Below are 18887 nucleotides of genomic sequence, written 5' to 3' on the forward strand. Positions count from 1 at the left end.
TAAATTGCTCCGCCCGGAGTCTACCTGACCATGGCGGATGTCGCATCCGGCCCCGAGCCGACCCAATCTGAGATGCCCGAGAAACCCGTGGAGACTACAGATGTATCTCCTACAGCTCTAGATTCTGAGCCAACACCGCCCGAGCAGACCAATCCGTTGGAAACCCCCATCGAAGAGAACGAGGAAATACCAGAAGAGCAGGACGATGAGGAAAAGCCAGAGGTGCCACCCAAGGATGATTCTGAACAAACCGAACAAGAACCCAAAACAGACAGTCCGCCTGAAATTCAGGAACCAACCCCGGAAGACGACAATGTCGCGGAAAGTCGCTTGCGATCGGACTCGCGGTCAACAACGGCTACTTTCATGACACAACGGTCAGGTGCAGTCAGTTCTACTGTGTTTATTGTGACGGCCCTGGACAATATTGCTGCCTCGCGGGATGCCCGGAGAGACAAGAAATTGGAGGAAGCCACACGGGTCGCCTTGACCAACATCAAGCAGACCGATGGGCAACCAATTGACCCGGAGCTCATTTTCCGCCCTCTGCACTTGGCAAGCAAAACCCTCAGCATTCCCCTGCAGGTCACCGCATTGGACTGTATCGGAAAGCTGATCACATACTCCTATTTCGCATTCCCCTCCGCCGAGACAGACAACGAAGCCACCCCCAGCCATCCTCCGTTGATTGAACGCGCTATCGATGCTATTTGCGATTGTTTCGAAAATGAAGCTACAGCGATTGAGATCCAGCAGCAAATCATCAAATCGCTACTGGCGGCGGTCTTGAATGACAAGATCGTGGTCCATGGAGCTGGTCTCCTGAAAGCCGTCCGTCAGATCTACAACATTTTCATCTACTCGAAATCCAGCCAAAACCAGCAAATCGCCCAGGGATCCCTCACACAAATGGTCAGCACGGTCTTTGACCGTGTGCGAGTACGATTGGACCTCAAGGAACTCCGAACCCGCGAGGTAGAGAATCCATCCTCAACACTCGATGCCTCGGCCAGTGATGTGGGTCAGACTTCGGAGGCAGCCTCGGTGTCTGTGGCAGACCAACCTGTCACCAAGGAGCCTACCGCCGAAAAGCTCACCCTGCAGAGCTTCGAATCACCCAAGGAAGTGACCACTGTCAACGATAATGCGCCCACAACAGTCACTCGCGCTAAGCGGTCAGTCACGCGGTCAATGTCCGGCATTCCCGAGGAGAAGGATGATGACAGCTCGGCCGAGGACGAGGTAGACGAGATCTACGTTAAAGACGCCTTCCTTGTTTTCCGGGCCCTGTGCAAGCTGAGCCACAAGGTTTTGTCTCATGAGCAGCAACAAGATGTGAAGTCTCAGAACATGAGATCGAAGCTTCTCTCGCTGCACCTCATCCACTATCTCATCAACAACCACACCGCAACATTCACCTCTCCTCTTGCTGCGATCAAGAACAGCTCCTCCAGCACAGATGGAATGACACTCCTCCTGGCAGTACGACCTCATCTGTGCCTCAGTCTGAGTCGCAATGGCTCCAGTGCTGTGCCTCATGTCTTCAAGGTCTGCTGTGAGATCTTCTGGCTGATGCTGAAGGACATGAGAGTCATGATGAAGAAGGAGCTGGAAGTGTTCCTGAAAGAAATCTACTTGGCCATTCTCGAAAAACGCGCGGCTCCTGCGTTCCAAAAGCAATATTTCATGGAAGTACTAGAGAGGCTCGGTGGTGACCCGCGGGCTTTGGTTGAAATTTATCTCAACTACGATTGTGATCGCACCGCCTTGGAGAATATCTTCCAGAAGTATGTGATTCTCAAAATCGACTCTGCTCCACCTCAACTAACATTTTTAGTATCATTGAACAACTCTCACGTTACGCAAGTGTGCCTGTCGTTACGTCAGCTTCTCAGCAACAGCAGTACCAAGAACAGCATGTTAAAATGACAAGTATTGGCTCGGAATGGCATCACCGAGGAACCCTTCCCCTTTCCTTGACAAGTGCGCACATTGTGCCTACTCCTCCATCCTCAATGCCACATATTCCCCCGGAGTACGGTTTGAAGCAACAGGCTATTGAGTGTCTTGTTGAGATGCTGCGCTCGCTAGACAACTGGGCTGCCCAGCGACTGGACGAACAACCCGAAACGGCTGTTCCGTCAAAGTCGATTGACAATTCCCGCGAGTCCTTAGACACAAGCGTCCTTATTTCACCACGCCCTGAAACCCATGAAGGCGGGACTGGACGATCCACACCTCTGCCCGAGGACGACCCGAACCAGATTGAAAAGGTCAAGCAGCGCAAGATTGCCCTCACAAATGCTATTCAACAATTCAACTTCAAGCCGAAACGCGGAATCAAAGCCTTCCTTCAAGAAGGCTTCATTAGTTCGGAGTCGCCTGAAGATATTGCTAGCTTCTTGCTCCGCAATGACCGTATCGACAAGGCTACGCTGGGAGAGTACTTGGGCGAAGGAGAGCCAGAGAACATTGCTATTATGCATGCATTTGTCGACCTGATGGAGTTTACAAAGCGCCGTTTCGTTGACTCTCTGCGCTCCTTCTTGCAGCATTTCCGCCTGCCTGGTGAAGCCCAAAAGATTGATCGGTTTATGCTGAAGTTTGCGGAGCGATACACCACCCAAAACCCCAATGCGTTCGCCAATGCGGACACCGCATATGTGTTGGCATACTCCGTAATTTTGCTCAACACTGATCAGCACAGTTCAAAGATGAAGGGCCGTCGTATGACAAAGGAAGACTTTGTCAAGAACAACCGTGGTATCAACGACAATCAAGACTTGCCCGCTGACTATCTTGGGGCTATCTATGAAGAGATTGGAAGCAATGAAATTGTTCTTGACACGGAGCAAGAACATGCTGCCAACTTAAGCGCTCAACCCGCCGCTCCTACCGGCCTTGCCACAAGAGCCGGACAGGTGTTTGCTACCGTCGGACGAGACATCCAGGGCGAGAAGTATTCCCAGGCTTCGGAAGAGATGGCCAACAAGACAGAACAGCTTTACCGCTCCCTCATTCGAGCTCAGCGCAAGACAGCTGTCAAAGATGCGCTCTCGCGTTTCATCCCTGCAACCTCGGAGCGCCATGTTGGGTCAATGTTCAACGTCACCTGGATGTCTTTCCTGTCTGGATTGTCTGCACCAATGCAGGACACTCAGAACATCCAAACTATCCGACTCTGTATGGAAGGACTCAAGCTGGCCATTCGGATCAGCTGCGCCTTCGACCTGGAGACTCCTCGTGTGGCATTCGTGACTGCACTGGCGAAGTTCACCAACCTTGGAAACGTAAGGGAGATGATGCCGAAGAATTTCGAGGCTCTGAAGGCCTTGCTTGACGTCGCTCTTACCGAGGGCAACCACCTCCAGGGCTCATGGCGCGATGTCCTGACTTGTGTCAGCCAGCTTGACCGTCTTCAGCTTCTGAGTGATGGTGTCGATGAAGGATCGTTGCCTGATGTTTCACGGGTGCCTTCATCGGCGGATGCTTCTCGCAGGTCCATGCAAAGTACAAGACGTGCTCGCCCGCGCTCTATAAACGGACCGGCTGCTTTCCGTCCAGAAATCGCCATGGAAAGCCGCTCAGCAGACATGATCCGTGGCGTGGACCGTATCTTTACCAACACCGCAAACCTGTCACACGAGGCCATCATCGAGTTCGTTAGGGCCTTGAGTGAAGTCAGCTGGCAAGAGATCCAATCTTCCGGCCACACTGATTCGCCCCGAACCTACAGTCTGCAGAAATTGGTTGAAATCAGTTACTACAACATGACGCGTGTCAGGATTGAGTGGTCCAAGATCTGGGAGGTGCTGGGTCAGCACTTCAACCATGTCGGCTGTCACTCAAACACCACTGTTGTCTTCTTTGCATTGGACTCCCTTCGACAGCTTTCCATGCGTTTCATGGAGATCGAGGAGCTGCCTGGTTTCAAGTTTCAAAAGGACTTCCTCAAGCCCTTCGAGCATGTGATGGCAAACAGCACTACTGCTGCTGTCAAGGACATGATTCTTCGGTGTCTGATCCAGATGATCCAGGCACGTGGCGACAACATCCGCTCTGGCTGGAAGACCATGTTTGGTGTCTTTACTGTTGCTGCTCGGGAACCCTATGAGGGAATTGTTAGCATGGCCTTTGATCATGTCACTCAAGTCTACAACACCAGGTTTGGAGTTGTGATCACCCAAGGCGCCTTTGCAGACCTCATTGTCTGTCTCACTGAATTCTCGAAGAACTCCAAGTTCCAGAAGAAATCCTTGCAGGCAATTGAGACATTGAAGTCAACCGTCACCAAGATGTTGCGAACCCCTGAATGCCCATTGTCCCACCGTGATGCCGCCTCCGCGGCCACTTTCCAGGACAATGGAACCAACCTTGCCAAGCAACTTACTCGTCAATCACAAGAGGAGCAGTTCTGGTACCCTATTCTCATTGCATTCCAGGATGTGCTTATGACGGGCGATGACCTCGAGGTGCGCTCCCGAGCACTCACATACCTCTTCGATACCTTGGTCCGACACGGTGGTAACTTCCCCAGAGACTTCTGGGATGTTCTCTGGAGACAGCTGCTTTACCCAATCTTTGTAGTCTTGCAGTCAAAGTCAGAAATGTCCAAGGTTCCCAACCACGAGGATCTTTCGGTTTGGCTATCCACTACAATGATCCAGGCGTTGCGAAACATGATCACTCTCTTCACTCATTATTTCGATGCGTTGGAATACATGCTGAGCCGCTTCTTGGAACTGTTGACCCTGTGTATCTGTCAAGAAAACGACACGATTGCACGCATTGGCAGTAACTGCCTGCAACAGTTAATTCTGCAGAATGTTGCCAAGTTCCAGCAAGAGCACTGGTCCCAGATTGTTGGGGCTTTCGTTGAGCTTTTCAGCAAGACGACTGCGTATGAGCTCTTCACTGCTGCGGTGTCTATGTCAAAGCCGGCGGATGCCGTAAATGGGGACATGTCCCAGACTCCCGATGCTGCCTCTGCGGCTGCAGCCACAGGCGAATATTCACCCGAAGCGCTGCATACCAACGGATCGCAAAGTACAACTTCTCTTCAAGAAAGCGGAGATCCCCCGGTACAAAGTGAGGCTCGTGCCGAATTAGAGGATTACCGACCTCAATCAGACCAGCAACAACCTGCAGCTGTCACTGCTGCACGACGCCGGCATTTCAATCGCATCATCACCAACTGTGTTCTGCAGTTGCTCATGATTGAAACGGTTCATGAATTGTTCTCGAACGAAAACGTCTATGCACAGATCCCCAGTGGAGAGCTTCTCCGACTCATGGGCTTGCTGAAGAAGAGCTATCAGTTCGCTAAGAAATTCAACGAGGACAAGGACTTGCGGATGCAGCTCTGGCGCCAGGGCTTCATGAAGCAACCCCCAACTTGTTGAAGCAGGAGAGCGGCAGTGCCTCCACTTATGTGCATATTCTCTTCCGGATGTACCACGACGAGCGGGAGGAGAGACAGAGTAGTCGCGCCGAGACCGAGGCCGCACTCATTCCGTACGTTAATTTCTTTTCGTACTCATTATTCATCGCTAACCCCTTTCTAGTCTCTGTGCGGATATCATTCGCAGCTTCGTCCGTCTGGAAGAGGACACCCAACACCGCAACATTGTCGCCTGGCGTCCTGTGGTGGTGGATGTCATCGACGGATACACCAACTTCCCGCAACAGGACTTTGATAAACACATTGGGACGTTCTACCCGCTCGGAGTTGAGTTGCTGAGCCGTGATCTTAACCCTGAGATCCGCGTCGCTCTTCAGTCCCTACTGCGCCGCATCGGCGAGGTCCGACTGGGCGTTGCTCCGCCAAACCCCCTGGACGCCCCGATCAGCCCGCGGAGCTCCGTCTCTCAGAAGGCGTCGCGCCGTGACAGCCAGGTCTGATTTTGTGTACTATTCTTGGATATCCTCGCGGTCTTGTCTTTGGCGTTCTTATAACCCGGCTTTTCGGGCCTTTTACACATTTTGGTTTTACTTTTAGAGATGCATAGCTGTATTGATAAGACAAAATTTCCGTTAATTTGATTTCATTTTCACTTTTGGACTTCCTGGAACGTGGGGATCTTGCCCGACTCGTAGTAGGTGAGCACACTATCCATATCACGCTCGCTCATCTCCACAAGCTGTTCCAAGCTCCATTGTTCGCACACGCCGGACATCCTGTACTTTGTTAGGTTGTAGCTCGGAAGGATAGAAGAAGTGACCTACCATTTCATTCTCTTGGGTCCTTGGTCCGGATTGGGGGCTATTTCCCGGAGTTTCTTCCGGAGCTTTCCCACATTCTCAATTGCAGCCCCCATATTCCCCGGCAAAGTCTCGGCGATCTTCTTTCGCACGATACTAGCCAGCTTGGGGCCGTTCCCGTTGGTGCTGACCATCACCTGCAATGGTCCGTCGCGATGAACACTGCCAAAGTAGAAATCGCACTCCGATGGTACATCAGCAATGTTTGCTGCAATGCGCCTTTCCTTGCACAGCTTCCAGACCTGAGTTGAGGCTTCCGGGTCGTCAATGGCACAGAGCACCATATCCGCATCATCAAGGTCGCTGGGTTGGAAATTGCGATCAACGTGCGAGACTTGCTTCTCGGACACTCGGAATGCCACCTCCTCGTTAAGTCCGGCAGCTGGACAGACCACTGTCACTCGTGCATCGGCATTGAGAGCATGCAGGATGCGCCCTGCAGCAACCTAGCGGAATATATAGATCAGTCATAGCTCGGAGATCAACAGGTACGGAACACATACCTCTCCGCCGCCCACTACTAACACATGTTTATCTCTGATCTGCCAGGCCAGGATCAGCGAGCCACCACCCTGGACTTCTGGGAATTTTGACATGGTGGGATGGTGGGATGATGATGCAACTATCAGCCATCGATGCCCCCCCATGTACGGCGGGCCGTGTAGACCACCTCCGCTAGTGAACTTTTCTCTTTCTGACCTTTTTTTTCTTCCTTCAACTTTTTCTCTTCTTCACTCAACAATGCGTGGTGTCCAAATCTTCTCGGGGAATTCTCACCCCGCCCTCGCAGATACTATCTGCGAGAGGCTAGGCACTGTGCCTGCCAAAGCTAACCTGGGGAAGTTCGCCAATGGCGAGACCAGTGTCAATATCGGTACCTCAGTGCGGAACCAGGATGTCTACATCGTTCAAAGTGGCAGCGAGAAGATTAACGACAGCGTAATGGAGCTCCTGATCATGATTTCAGCATGCAAGGGTGGCTCAGCGAAGTCGATTACAGGTATGTCGTCGCTGACCCGAGAATAGTGAGCTCTCAAACTAACTCTGTCCAGCGGTCATGCCGTATGCTGCCCGTCCTGTTTGACTCCAAAACTACAGTGAATGCTGACGCAGACGAGATATTTCCCCTATTCGCGCCAATCCAAGAAGAAGAGTCATCGTGGTGCCATCACGGCCCGCATGCTCGCCAACCTCCTCACGATCGCCGGCGTGGACCATGTGATTACCATGGACCTGCACGTATGTCTCTATGCGATGTTCAGTTTGATACTTTGGATATTGATGGGCTCCTAGGCATCCCAGATGCAAGGGTTCTTCGGAAAGCCGGTCGACAACCTCTTTGCCGAACCGTTCATCGCGCGCTGGATCCGGATGAATGTCGCTGGCTGGAAAGACGCCGTCGTGGTGAGCAAGAATGCAGGCGGTACCAAGCGAGTCACCTCGTTGGCCGATACCCTCAAGCTCAATTTCGGAATCGTTACGACAGATCGTCGTCGCCCGAAGGTCCCCGTGGCCACCATGACTGACAGTACGGTCTTCTTCGATGCCGTGGATGAAGATCATCGCGCGATTAAGGACCCGCAGCATTTTGAGCTGCACATGCACAATTCTCACAGAACACCTGCAACTCCCCCTATCCCGGAAGAGCCGGAGCCGGTTACTCCCCCTTCCCAGGATCAGCTCTTACGCCCCGAGACCCCACCTGCAGCTCGCCGCCCATCGGAGCTGGAAGCAGCCCATGAGTATACGGATGTGCGTGTCCGGGATGTCATCACCGGGCGTCTGGTGCAAGGCCAATTGGTTGATGATGACTATCGCTCCAATGAACACTCACATTCCGGTGGCACCACGCCGGGGGCAGGCAGCAACCACGAAAGTGCAGAGGTCGTCCCCGACGCCATGTTCAACTCGATGATCTCCATCACCTCGTCGCAGCCTCCTGATCACGCGCTCGGTGGCTCCTTTGACGCAGTTGAGTCTGATGACGAAGCTAGTGTCTGCGGTGGCCACGCCGACGAGAGGACCATCACGCTGGTCGGCGAGGTTCGCGACCGACCCGTTTTCATTGTCGATGACATGATCGACAAGAGCGGGTCGTGGATTGCAGCTGCCGAGACTGTTGTGAAGCGTGGTGGCGCCAGTAAGGTCTACTGTATTGCTACTCACGGACTTTTCACCGAAGAGTCACTGGACCAGATGGAGGCCTGCCCGTCCATCGACCACATTGTTGTGACCAACACCTTCCCGATCTCACCGTTGATGCTGCGGCGATCGAAGAAGCTGATTGTTATTGATGTGTCCAGCCTATTGGCAGAGAGCATCCGGAGGCACCATTACGGCGAAAGGTTTGTTACCACCGGCTGTGTCGCGTGACCATCCACTAACAACGAGCAGCGTCTCGGCCCTCTTCCACCTTAACGACTGATGAGGCAGATGGCCGTTACGAGGCACGAACTACATCTAGGACGGCGTTTTTGCATATTGATGCGCAGGGTTCCTCTGCAACCCGTTGATGACATGATACCTAATTCGGAAATGAACCAGTTCGATTATCCCCTTCCCTTGCGTAGCAGTGATCTTTCTATCCACTTCACCCCAGCGATGCAGTCCGCACTCGGGTACTGCAGGGGCATCTTGTTACCCACAAGGTGTTCTTAACGGAGCGTTGGCAGAGCAAACATCGGGTCTTCTTCTTTCTTCATGTTGTGATCTCCTCGGAACGTCCAACATGGAGGTGTCACCCCTTTCCCAGTTCTTTCGAGACGAGTGGCCCTGGCCGTGGAAGTGGTGCAAGAGTTGATCTCGACATGAGTAATTTGATAGCAAATAGTTCAATTCAATCCAATTCATTTCAGTTCAATTTACCTGATCCAATCCCGTAGCCACCTCTTCCTGAGTGGCAAACCCGACCCGATATCTTTCCAAATGCAGTCGGCCGTGAATAATTGCATGATTGCTTCTCGAAGGCGGTTTGCCATTCGGTCGCGGTCCAGTGATCGTCGTGTACAAGTGTCGGTGTGTTATAGACCGGTGGAGATATACTTCCCTGGACTAAGTATAGCCCCCAATCCCCTTTGGCAACGGCCCTGGCCCTAATTTGAATCTACAGGTATGACAGGTGGACGTACCAGAAAGTATCTGTATTCATCACCCGTCGGAAGAGGTGGCTCTCTCCGAAAGCTGATCCAGTTCCCGTCAACGGAGTTGCGTACCACCCGGGTTTCTTATTGAAACTGCCCTATCCAGTCGTTGGAGAGTCTTGGCTTCTAGACATCCGAAACAGAGACAGGGATGGACAATGTGAGAGAGCGACAATTGCAACAAGTCCATTTTGCGGCTATTCAATAAGCAATTGGGCCGTGTAAGCGCCGGCGCACTAATGCAGCGGGGGTCGAGTTCCGATCGTAGGGATATCCTCAAGATCCGGTACTTTTTCAGTACTTTTTAAGGAAAATCCGATGTGGACAAGGGAAAATAGTGACATTCCCGTGTGGATCTCGGCCCAAGCGTCTAAGTTGATGTATCGACTCTGGGTCTATGGGTTCAGGGGCTGAACAATAGATAGATAGAGAGGCGAAATAAAGGAATTATTGAATTAAACAAGTCTCAAATAGAAATTGAATTTAAATAAAGCTAGAATTTAAGTGAAAAATAGCACAGAAATACAAATCGAGTCAAATTATAGCAAAAAAGAGATGTATAAAAAGGGAAAAATCCACCAAATCCAAGATTATCGACGACCCGAAGTGCTGGGATGCAAAGCCCCGATCTTCCACACATTCGGAACTGCTATTTGTTCTTTTTGCTTAGTTTTACTTAGGGTTGGATGTATTCGTCTTCCCCTGCTCCAATCCCCTCCCATCTCCTCCACTTCCCTTCCTCTTCGGCTCCCTTCCGGCTTTCCCCCCAAACTGAACTAACCGATTCCTCCCAATCAACTCGCCCCGATGACCCATCGAGACTGAATCTCGTCCTCGAACTAGGATCTGCCTGGCGTCGGTGGTTCCATGCAAGATGAGCTTTTCGGTAGATCGGCTTCTTAATTCCTTTAATTCTACTTTTCTCCCATGACGACCTCATTTCTTCCCGGATACCTGCGTCATTACGGATTCGTGCAGGGTCTGTCGGCAGTTTAGACATCGACTGCTGGGATTGCTCACCGTGTTCTGAGATCGAGAGAGAGAGGGTATATAATGGCCTCGTCCTGGCATTTTTAGCTCCATCAGTCTCTCTCAATTGACTTTCTATCCTCGACCACGCCTTGCTTTGCAATTGACTTTGACCCCATCTCCGTCTCCATCTCTTTTAACCTCCCTTCTTCCCTCCATCTTTCCTCTCCAATCTAGGAGCTTAGCTCTCATTCCCGGTGATCGACGCTATCTTCCACTCCCTCGGGTCTTCCTTGGTACGTGACAGAGTCCCGGGTCCGAGCCTCATCACACTAACTATAGCGTCAGTTTGATATCACCTCTTCACACCATCATGGCCAACCAGTGTTCCGGTCATGTCTTTGCCATTGTCCAGGCTACCAACGGCAACATCCTTACCTGGCGGTGCTCAGACTGCAACTCTGGACCCTTTGTGGCTATCTGGCGCTGCAAGATTTGTGGCCATTGTCGCTGCAATGCATGCCACAATGCCAAAGCATAGGTGAGTTCGCGTCCCAACCCGGGTCTGAGACCTGGCCCTTGCCAGTGACTAACTTCCCAAAAGAGACTTCTGCATCTGCCGGCATTTACAGGTCTCTACGTCTACGGAGTAAGGGTCTTCTCCACCAGCCCAGCCCCTTGGGGTCGGGTTGAGATCCGCTTTTGTTTGCATTTTTCGATGTGTTCCAAAAGTCCTGTTTTTCATTGCATCTTGGAGTTTATAGACCTGGGTCTTTGTCGGGCTTTCTGGATCGTGGGTTCTTTCTGGACCACTGGTCGTGTATTCTATGCCGTTCTCATTATTGTTTCGATTTAGATATTCCCTGAGAATGTTATTCCAAAGCTTATTCCAAATACTGTTCTACATCTATGCAATGCCAAGGGTCCGACTATAGCTCGTACGGTATACTTCAAGTTTGGCGATAAGAACTAGAGCCTCTCACCGGTCGATCTGGTCTTGAATTGCGCCCTAGATGCAGGGTCTCACCGAGTTCATTTTCACCCTGAGCAATTCAAGGTTTCGGTCTGAGATCCGGTATGCGAGCTGCGCATCCCTCCAGGAATAGAAACGAACCTCTCGTCTTGACCGTAGTGGAGAAAGGAAAAAGATTGGCAATAATCTTCTCGCCAAGCCAGGGCTATATCCCGTGCTTGGGCCATTGTTTTCCACGTTGGTGTGTGAGTGGCTGCAGGGTGAAAATGAGATGTATCGGAACTGCGGCATACGTACCCTCGAGAAAAAGCACTAAACGAAACTAAGAGGGGACTAAAAAGAACTAAAATGGCTAAACGAGACTAATAGAAGACTAAACAGAAAATGGGGAAATGAGGGCAAATCGTGTTCCCAGTGGCTTGGAACAATACTTCCATGCTCCACCGGCCAAAAGTACCAATGTACGCACAATGTACTTTGTTGTATGTTCTGTAAATCATATTCAATGATATTCACATATTCAGATATTCACACATGCAAAGATATTCACACATCAGAGATATTCACACATTCAAAAATATCACTTCTAGACTAGGTGTAGATACTCTGTCAGACCCGTTAGCATTAACATTCCCTTCATAGAATCTGGTTACTCTGTACTCACCTCAGTAATCTGATTCACAGCCAATCCAGGTTCTGCCATTTCAGCATCACGCAGGAAATCCAATGGCAACCAAATAAGGTGACCCTTGATCAGATCGAGTTTCTCTCGCACATCCTTGGCAGGCATATAAGGGTCGAACAAGTGGCCTTCCTTATGCGAGCCCCGCGGTCGGAAATTGTCATAATCTTCAAAGGTCTTGATATTATCGTCGGGATCGGCGCGGAACAGCATCCGATACGTCTCTGTGTTCCCGCTCGCCTGCGACGTCCAGGTGTTCCAGACCTCGTCGCCCAGCGGATCCGTCACGAATTCGTCCTCCGGGCCTGAGATGATCTCGTTCAAGCATTCGGTCGGCGATCGCGCGTTGGGATGTCCTGTGGCGTCGTATTCTTGTGCCGGTAGTAGGCCTAGGTGTTCACGCCAGAGTTGACGCCGCAGCGTTGCGGCCAATCGGGCCGCTCGGTAGGGTTTCCCGTTCATGGTGCTGTCGATGAAGTCTTGGTCTTCCATAACGATCGCTAGTTCGCTGTCGTGCGATCCCAGTTGCGACTGTGGTTATCAGCCGATGATACAGGACAGAAATGAAGGGTCACAATGTGGAGGGTGGAGGGGTAAGGGTGAGACTTTGGAGACGTCGTGCTAAACTTACTCGATCGTTGATGTTGGCGCTGCCACAGATCACGGTGCGGTCGTCGACAATACACACTTTGCCGTGCACGTACAGCTCCTCTTGGACGAAATTGCCCTTCTCGGCCTCTGGGTCACCCTCCCAGTTCTCGTCGGACATCTTACCGCCGTTCAACATGGTGCAGTGCGACACGGTGTCCTTGCTGTGGAAGCCATCCTTGGCCTTGCGCTGTTCAGCCTTCTCTTCGAACTTCTCCAGCTTCCGCAGGGTGGCTTCCTTTTGACTTGGGTCGGCGGTGTAGTCTTTCTCATTCTGGTCACCTTCTTTGCCGATCGTCGGGTGCACACTTTCACTCATGATGGATTCGGCAATACCGCGCTGGATATCCTGGTATGTAACATCGGCTTGCTTCTCGAGTTCTTCCAGAGCGGGCGTCTTGTTGATCCGGTCGTATGCGCGCAGGGCGAATACGAAGACATGCTCTGAATGCGTGTTAGGATGCACTGCATTGACAAGGGAAAGAGAACCTACCTCGGGGATCAACGCCCTCTTTCTCGATCTGCCCAAAGATCGAGTGCTCGCCACGACAAATCGACTTGTACTGATAGTCCATGATTGCCCGAGTTCCCATCGCGGCATTATCACGCAAATCACCAGCGAAGCCGGGAATTGCAGGGATGACGATAATGACGCGGAACTTGCGGCCTTCCTTACCAGCTTTCACGCACGCATCGACAATAGCGCGGCCAATCATGTTGAAAATTGGACGCTGCTGGTCGCCAGTAGCGGTGACTGTGAACGTTAGCCAAAGTGCATGCATTCTCGAGGAAGGCGAGGAAGGCTGGCTTACTGAAGAACTGGTTCTCAATGTACACAAAGTGCTGAGCGTTGCGGATAGTCTCGCAATACGCGTTCTGGATACTATGCTCGTTCAGAATCCCACTGCTCCAGTCATCACTGCTTCGCACGATCTGAGCGCGCACAGTACCCACGTCACCACGGGGCTTGGACGAGAGAGGGGTCAATGGATGCTGAATGTAGTCACCGCAAGGGTACTTGGGTCTCTGTACGGCGATGATATCTTCATCTTCACCAGTGCGGCCCTCCATAAGCAGCCAGTCGATATCGTGATTGCGCTTGTACTTGTCCCGCTTGATAAAGTTCCAGCGCAGGACGAAATGCTCTGCGATATCAAACACACAGTCACCCATTAACCCCATGGCCACATCGTGCCAGGGCATGCGGCCGTAGTCAGCCTTGCTGACTTCGTTGCTCTGCCAGTCTTCCACGCCCTTGAAATCCATGATTCGGTTATTGTTGAATTCCTGGCCTGGGAAGATGTCGTCCCGTAGACCGGCTGGGTGGACGTCTGCTAGTGGGTGCTGGTTGACATCCCACCGTCCGAAACAGAGATCAATGCCTCCAATGAATGCTACGGCGTAGTCGATTACAATGAATTTCTCGTGATGGGCCTGTCTACTGTCAGCCTGTCTCAACGTGAACCCCGTTAGTAGTGACTACATACCCAGTAAAGGGTCATATCAGCTGCGTTTTCAAAGACATTGTGATCAGGGTGGCGCATCACTCGAATGTTGCCGTAACCAGGAGTTCCCTCCGGGCAGAGGTTCCGCAGCGCGTGTTTTGTGTGCGCCGAATTGCAAGTCAGGGCTTGGTTGACCTGCAAGAATATAAATATGGCTCTATCATTATAAACCGACAATCAGACCAACCTCTTTGTAGACAATGACAAAGATCTTGACACCAGCCTCCGCGCGGCGCTTCAAGACCTGATCCAACCGCCATTCCTGGTGCTCCACAGGAGGGCGACGCATAAACAATTCTGGGGACAGCCACCAATCGGCGATGTAAATGGTCTCGGTCGCTTTCTCAAGAGCCTCGGAGACTGCCCACATATAATCCATAGCGTCGACATACCACTTGACGCGATTGCCCTCGCGGCTGGGCGCAAAAGACCTAAAGCGGTGCGACTCTGTGATTGCAGACCGCTTGCGGTCTGTTTCCTGTTCATGCTCCTCATCATGGCGATGATTGGGGTTTATAATGTTGAAGAACTTGCCCACCCTGTGCTTCAAGTGTGTGGCTTCGGCTTTGACATCGTGAAGATGGGTATCTGGAAAGAGTCAGTGTTTGGTCAAGAGTGGAGATTTTTATTACAGACCTTTGAAAGACCCCTCCAGATGGTCGATTGAATGCTCAAACTTTTCCTTGAATTTATGCATAATTGCGAGAAGTTGTGGAGGGGGAAACGTCAGGGGAGGGGAATTTGGAGATAATAAAGTGACATCACGGCAGCCCTACTGCCTTACGGATCTCGGCGTTCAGATGTCTTATGATTTGTGATTTTTGAGAGATGCGGATCTACAGCCACAACCTCCCATATTTGTTCCTGATTTCATCTCTTTTTCCGCGTGGAGCCTATATTTCCGTGGTACCGGAACGATATCGGACCACCTTAGTTTCTTGGCAATTGCAGGGGTATTCACTGATATTAATGTTGTCTACAGCTAGAGTAAATTAGAGAGTATGGGTACATATATCCTGAACATGTACTACTGGAGACACAAAAATAGAAGAGATCTGGTGGGGAGTCGATCTCAGTGGAGATATATATACTCCGCCTGAACTGTGATTCGTGACTCTACAGCAAACATGCGAGAGTATAATCAAGTTTAAATAAGGCAATAGAATCTGATAAATCTAGAATATTTGAACAGTCCAATATCCAAAAAGATCAGCCCCTGGAGATATTCTGTGCAGATTGAAGATCAATGATGTAATATGCCAAGTTTTTCCTCTCCGCGCCGCTGACGCGTAGGAATTGTCCACGGAGGATAGTAGTATAACCATGCTATTTTGATATACTATAGGGGCATACAAAATATCTATAGATTGTTATTTTCGCCAAGCACTGTTGCTTTGTTCTTCTCTAGATGGTTTGTGTTGACCAGTATTTCCTTGGCGGACTATCAAAACGACACATATATAAGTATATATAGTTATCACAATAGAATAACACAGAGTGAACTAACGAGCTACAACTGAACTACACGGCAACTTAACTAAAGGGAGCAATGCTCCAATGTAAACAAAAACAAGCCCAGGAATGCTTACATCAGCCACGTGACCGGCCAAACAACGTTGTCAGAGGAACGGCCCTTTTCTGTTTATCCTCCCTCGACTCACACGCGGCCAGCCCTCAACAGCCCCAGTAGGCTTACGACTCGTTTTTTGGTTTTGTATTTTGGATTGCGAGCTCTATTTGTCTCTAGGTGTGTGTTATTTTGGTTTTGGGTTATTTGAGACGTGAAGTGTGAAGTGCAGGGCCATCGCCGTGGTTACCGCTTCCTCCACGACGCAAATGGGCATTATGCCGCCAGAACTGGGTAAGTTGACCCTGAACCATGGTCCATGTTATTCCTCCCATCCTGACCTCTTTCAAAGCTCGAGCCCAGTCGCAGGGGAGTGTGGTGTCCCAGACAACACAGATTGCCCCCCAGAGCCGACCAGGTACGGCCGACCCAATGCGTGCACGTTCAGAAACTGCCTCCAGAGCTGGCCGGCGTCCTCGATCCCGAGGCTCGACAGCGAGCATCCATTCGAGTACAACACAACAAACACAAGACCAACAACTCGACGGATTTCCGCAGTTTATGCCTTCGCAAGTCCCGGGCCAACACATGTTTGGTGGTAACCCGGAGGATATGCTGATGCGATTTGGGCACCAGTTTTCCCACCACTCGAATAGCCCGTCGTTGGACCAATCGATGCACGACCATAACGCGATGCCTCGAGCAGACGAATTCCAGAATCACGCGATGCACGACCACGCCCTCGCACACCAACCAATACAGCCACCGATGCCGCATGCAATCCATGCAATTCCGCAATATCAGCCTATGTATGACAGTGGCGTTGAGAACCACTTGCCTGATCACGTCACCGAGGATCAAGAAATGTCTGAACAAGGCGCGAAAAAGAGGAAGGGGGCTAGCTCGACATTGGCAAATGATATGGAGCTACGAAAATTACTGCGCCAGTATGAGGGATGGACCCTGAAGCAGATGGCAGCAGAGGTCATGAAGCACGAAGGAGGTGGAGGCAAGGCGGAAAAGGTGAAGCAGGTTTTCGCCATGATCTGGTAAGAAACATTCTTCGCAACAACCTAGGTAATGGGAGTTAACCACTGTCATAGGCTGAGAGAAAACTGTCGCAAGAGTACTGGTTCAGTGCGTCGTGATCGCGTCTACTGCTGCTACGCAGAGAACTGTGGCACAGAGCGAGTTTCAGTACTGAATCCTGCATCCTTTGGCAAGCTCGTTCGCATCATCTTCCCCAATGTGCAGACTCGGCGACTTGGAGTCCGAGGAGAATCCAAGTACCACTATGTCGACTTGTCGGTCATTGAGGAGAAGCAACAAAAGCTTGCACCACTCAACCCGCAAGTCACACAAGGTGTAAATGGCCCCCTGCCGCCCTCAAGGCCTGCCAGTGCGATGCGCTCGAGGAGGTGAGGTTCCACGCCCTCGCATACAATTGTGCCCTGCTAACCATTTCCAGTGCCAGTGTACAGCAGCCTACCGCCGACACCGCCGTGTTTCCTTCTCCCACCACTTCGTTTGCCCCTCGATTCCCGAGCAACCCTGCGCCTGGCGATTGCAATTGTCAATCTCAGAATCCCAATGGATCAGATGACACCATCACCCGTGAAAATGTGGCCCAACAAGCTGGAAAGATGATCCATCAAATGCTGCAATTGCCGCTGGACGAGAATCCTCTGGTCGACAACGAAGCCCTTCAACTCCCAGATATCCGCCCTTACCTACCTGCGAACAGTGACTTGAAAGTCGCTGCAGCCCTTGCGGCTCTCTACCGATCCCACTGCATCTCAGTCATCGACAGCTTCCGTTATTGCAAGGAAAGGAATCTCATGAAATACTTCTCTGCTTTCCACGGCACATTGACTGTTCCTGTCCAGAAGATGTTGACACACCCCAACGTTGCCCCGTGGATCAAGGAGTGTGATTGGATGATGTATCAGAAGATGATTGCTTTCGTGGCCCCCCTGACAACCCAGGTTGTTCCCAAGCCGGTTCTAGATGCCTTCAACTCTATTTCGCAAAGACTCTGTGGCCACATTTCTGAGACTTTCAAGGCTCAACCTACTCACGTTTCACTGGCACGACTGATTCCCGCACACATCTTCTGCAACCTCCTCAAGCACATGCTTGATGTGAACCAGGCTGCCAATGCTGCTGCCGCCTGGCTTTGCCATCCTGACAACCGGAACCAGATGTGGTTCGACTACAAGACTCTTGTCAACCCTCGTGACATGATGACCAAGGCCAATATCCCGACTTGTGCGGAGCTGGCCGCGGAACAGATTCTCAAGCATGATATTCGCGCCCTTCTCACCCCATTGAATGACGCAGACCCTACCACGGCCTTACCTTTTTTCACCAGTCCCGATTCGCCAGATTCTGTCGAGGCCCACAAGTTCCCAGTGGAAAGTGCCCCCGGGGATGAGTACAATTTCCCAGACAAATGGGTCCAATTCATCCTAAACCTTCCCGCTGCCTTCGCTCATCACCGTACCCAGTGTGTGATTGAGAAGGTTGATGCCCTGTGGGACAGCGTTCTGCACCGACTCACCCTGGGTGGTGCCCCCAGCTTCAGTGCCTGGTGGATGACCAAGGTTTTCTTCCACGAAATGATGGTCTGGCAGGCTGAGAAGGGCGGATTCATGCGTAACACTCCCGGGTCCCTACAGAGTGCGACTTTTGGTCCGGAGTCGTTGGGAAACTTTCAGATGAAGCAAGCTGCTCCCGAACCATCCCCTTTTGAAGCGACTCAGCCCTCCCAAAGCAAATCGAATGACAGCCCTGTGCCTCAAAACGGCCAGGTCTCTGCCAATGGCCATTCGGATTTTAAACACCCGCCCAACGAGAAGCGACTGTCCCTCGCCGATCCGGGCTTTCAAGCCCACAACAATGACGACAGTGCCATCGACCTCGAAGATGATACCATGTTAATGGCAGTTGGTAAATACGGAGACATGATGGTCTCCGATCCCGCCGACGCCGAAGGCGATGTGGTCGTCATCTAATGGTTTAATTTTGATTTGGATTCATGAGTTGGAGTTGGATATCCCCTTTGTTTGGATGATTTCTTTTTGGGCTGACGGAGTTTTACGATTCTCTTTTGTTATTTTTTGTTATCCCCTTTGTTTCCACG

At 51.3% G+C, this 18887-nt stretch overlaps 6 protein-coding genes across 6 annotated transcripts; 4 read left to right on the forward strand and 2 right to left on the reverse strand.

Annotated features, from left to right (window-relative positions):
* Nucleotides 1–30: 30 nt before the first annotated feature.
* On the forward strand, nucleotides 31–5402 carry N7446_001035 (Arf family guanine nucleotide exchange factor SEC7; the record flags this gene model as incomplete). Its single annotated transcript, XM_058509802.1, has 2 exons — nucleotides 31–1787; nucleotides 1838–5402. The coding sequence occupies 2 exons, from the start codon at nucleotides 31–33 to the stop codon at nucleotides 5400–5402; spliced, it is 5322 nt and encodes a 1773-aa protein (XP_058378781.1).
* A 47-nt stretch (nucleotides 5403–5449) lies between these two features.
* N7446_001036 (uncharacterized protein) lies at nucleotides 5450–5901 on the forward strand (the record flags this gene model as incomplete). Its single annotated transcript, XM_058509803.1, has 2 exons — nucleotides 5450–5514; nucleotides 5565–5901. 2 exons carry the CDS (start codon nucleotides 5450–5452, stop codon nucleotides 5899–5901), a joined length of 402 nt encoding a protein of 133 aa, XP_058378782.1.
* A 149-nt stretch (nucleotides 5902–6050) lies between these two features.
* Nucleotides 6051–6857, reverse strand: N7446_001037 (bifunctional precorrin-2 dehydrogenase/sirohydrochlorin ferrochelatase MET8; the record flags this gene model as incomplete). Its single annotated transcript, XM_058509804.1, has 3 exons — nucleotides 6051–6177; nucleotides 6226–6707; nucleotides 6765–6857. 3 exons carry the CDS (start codon nucleotides 6855–6857, stop codon nucleotides 6051–6053), a joined length of 702 nt encoding a protein of 233 aa, XP_058378783.1.
* A 145-nt stretch (nucleotides 6858–7002) lies between these two features.
* On the forward strand, nucleotides 7003–8686 carry N7446_001038 (ribose phosphate diphosphokinase subunit PRS1; the record flags this gene model as incomplete). The annotated part of the gene is made up of 5 exons (XM_058509805.1): nucleotides 7003–7261; nucleotides 7314–7323; nucleotides 7380–7500; nucleotides 7555–8606; nucleotides 8656–8686. The coding sequence occupies 5 exons, from the start codon at nucleotides 7003–7005 to the stop codon at nucleotides 8684–8686; spliced, it is 1473 nt and encodes a 490-aa protein (XP_058378784.1).
* Nucleotides 8687–11934: 3248 nt separating this feature from the next.
* On the reverse strand, nucleotides 11935–14875 carry pldA (uncharacterized protein; the record flags this gene model as incomplete). The annotated part of the gene is made up of 8 exons (XM_058509806.1): nucleotides 11935–11949; nucleotides 12008–12556; nucleotides 12657–13117; nucleotides 13167–13427; nucleotides 13486–14107; nucleotides 14161–14313; nucleotides 14366–14766; nucleotides 14815–14875. The coding sequence occupies 8 exons, from the start codon at nucleotides 14873–14875 to the stop codon at nucleotides 11935–11937; spliced, it is 2523 nt and encodes an 840-aa protein (XP_058378785.1).
* A 1139-nt stretch (nucleotides 14876–16014) lies between these two features.
* Nucleotides 16015–18759, forward strand: N7446_001040 (RFX family transcription factor; the record flags this gene model as incomplete). Its single annotated transcript, XM_058509807.1, has 4 exons — nucleotides 16015–16039; nucleotides 16098–16794; nucleotides 16849–17163; nucleotides 17214–18759. 4 exons carry the CDS (start codon nucleotides 16015–16017, stop codon nucleotides 18757–18759), a joined length of 2583 nt encoding a protein of 860 aa, XP_058378786.1.
* Between the last annotated feature and the right edge of the window lie 128 nt (nucleotides 18760–18887).

The sequence above is a fragment of the Penicillium canescens genome (assembly GCF_028828765.1).
Source record: "Penicillium canescens strain IBT 15451 chromosome Unknown utg000001l_segment0_segment0, whole genome shotgun sequence".
Lineage (NCBI taxonomy): Eukaryota > Fungi > Ascomycota > Eurotiomycetes > Eurotiales > Aspergillaceae > Penicillium > Penicillium canescens.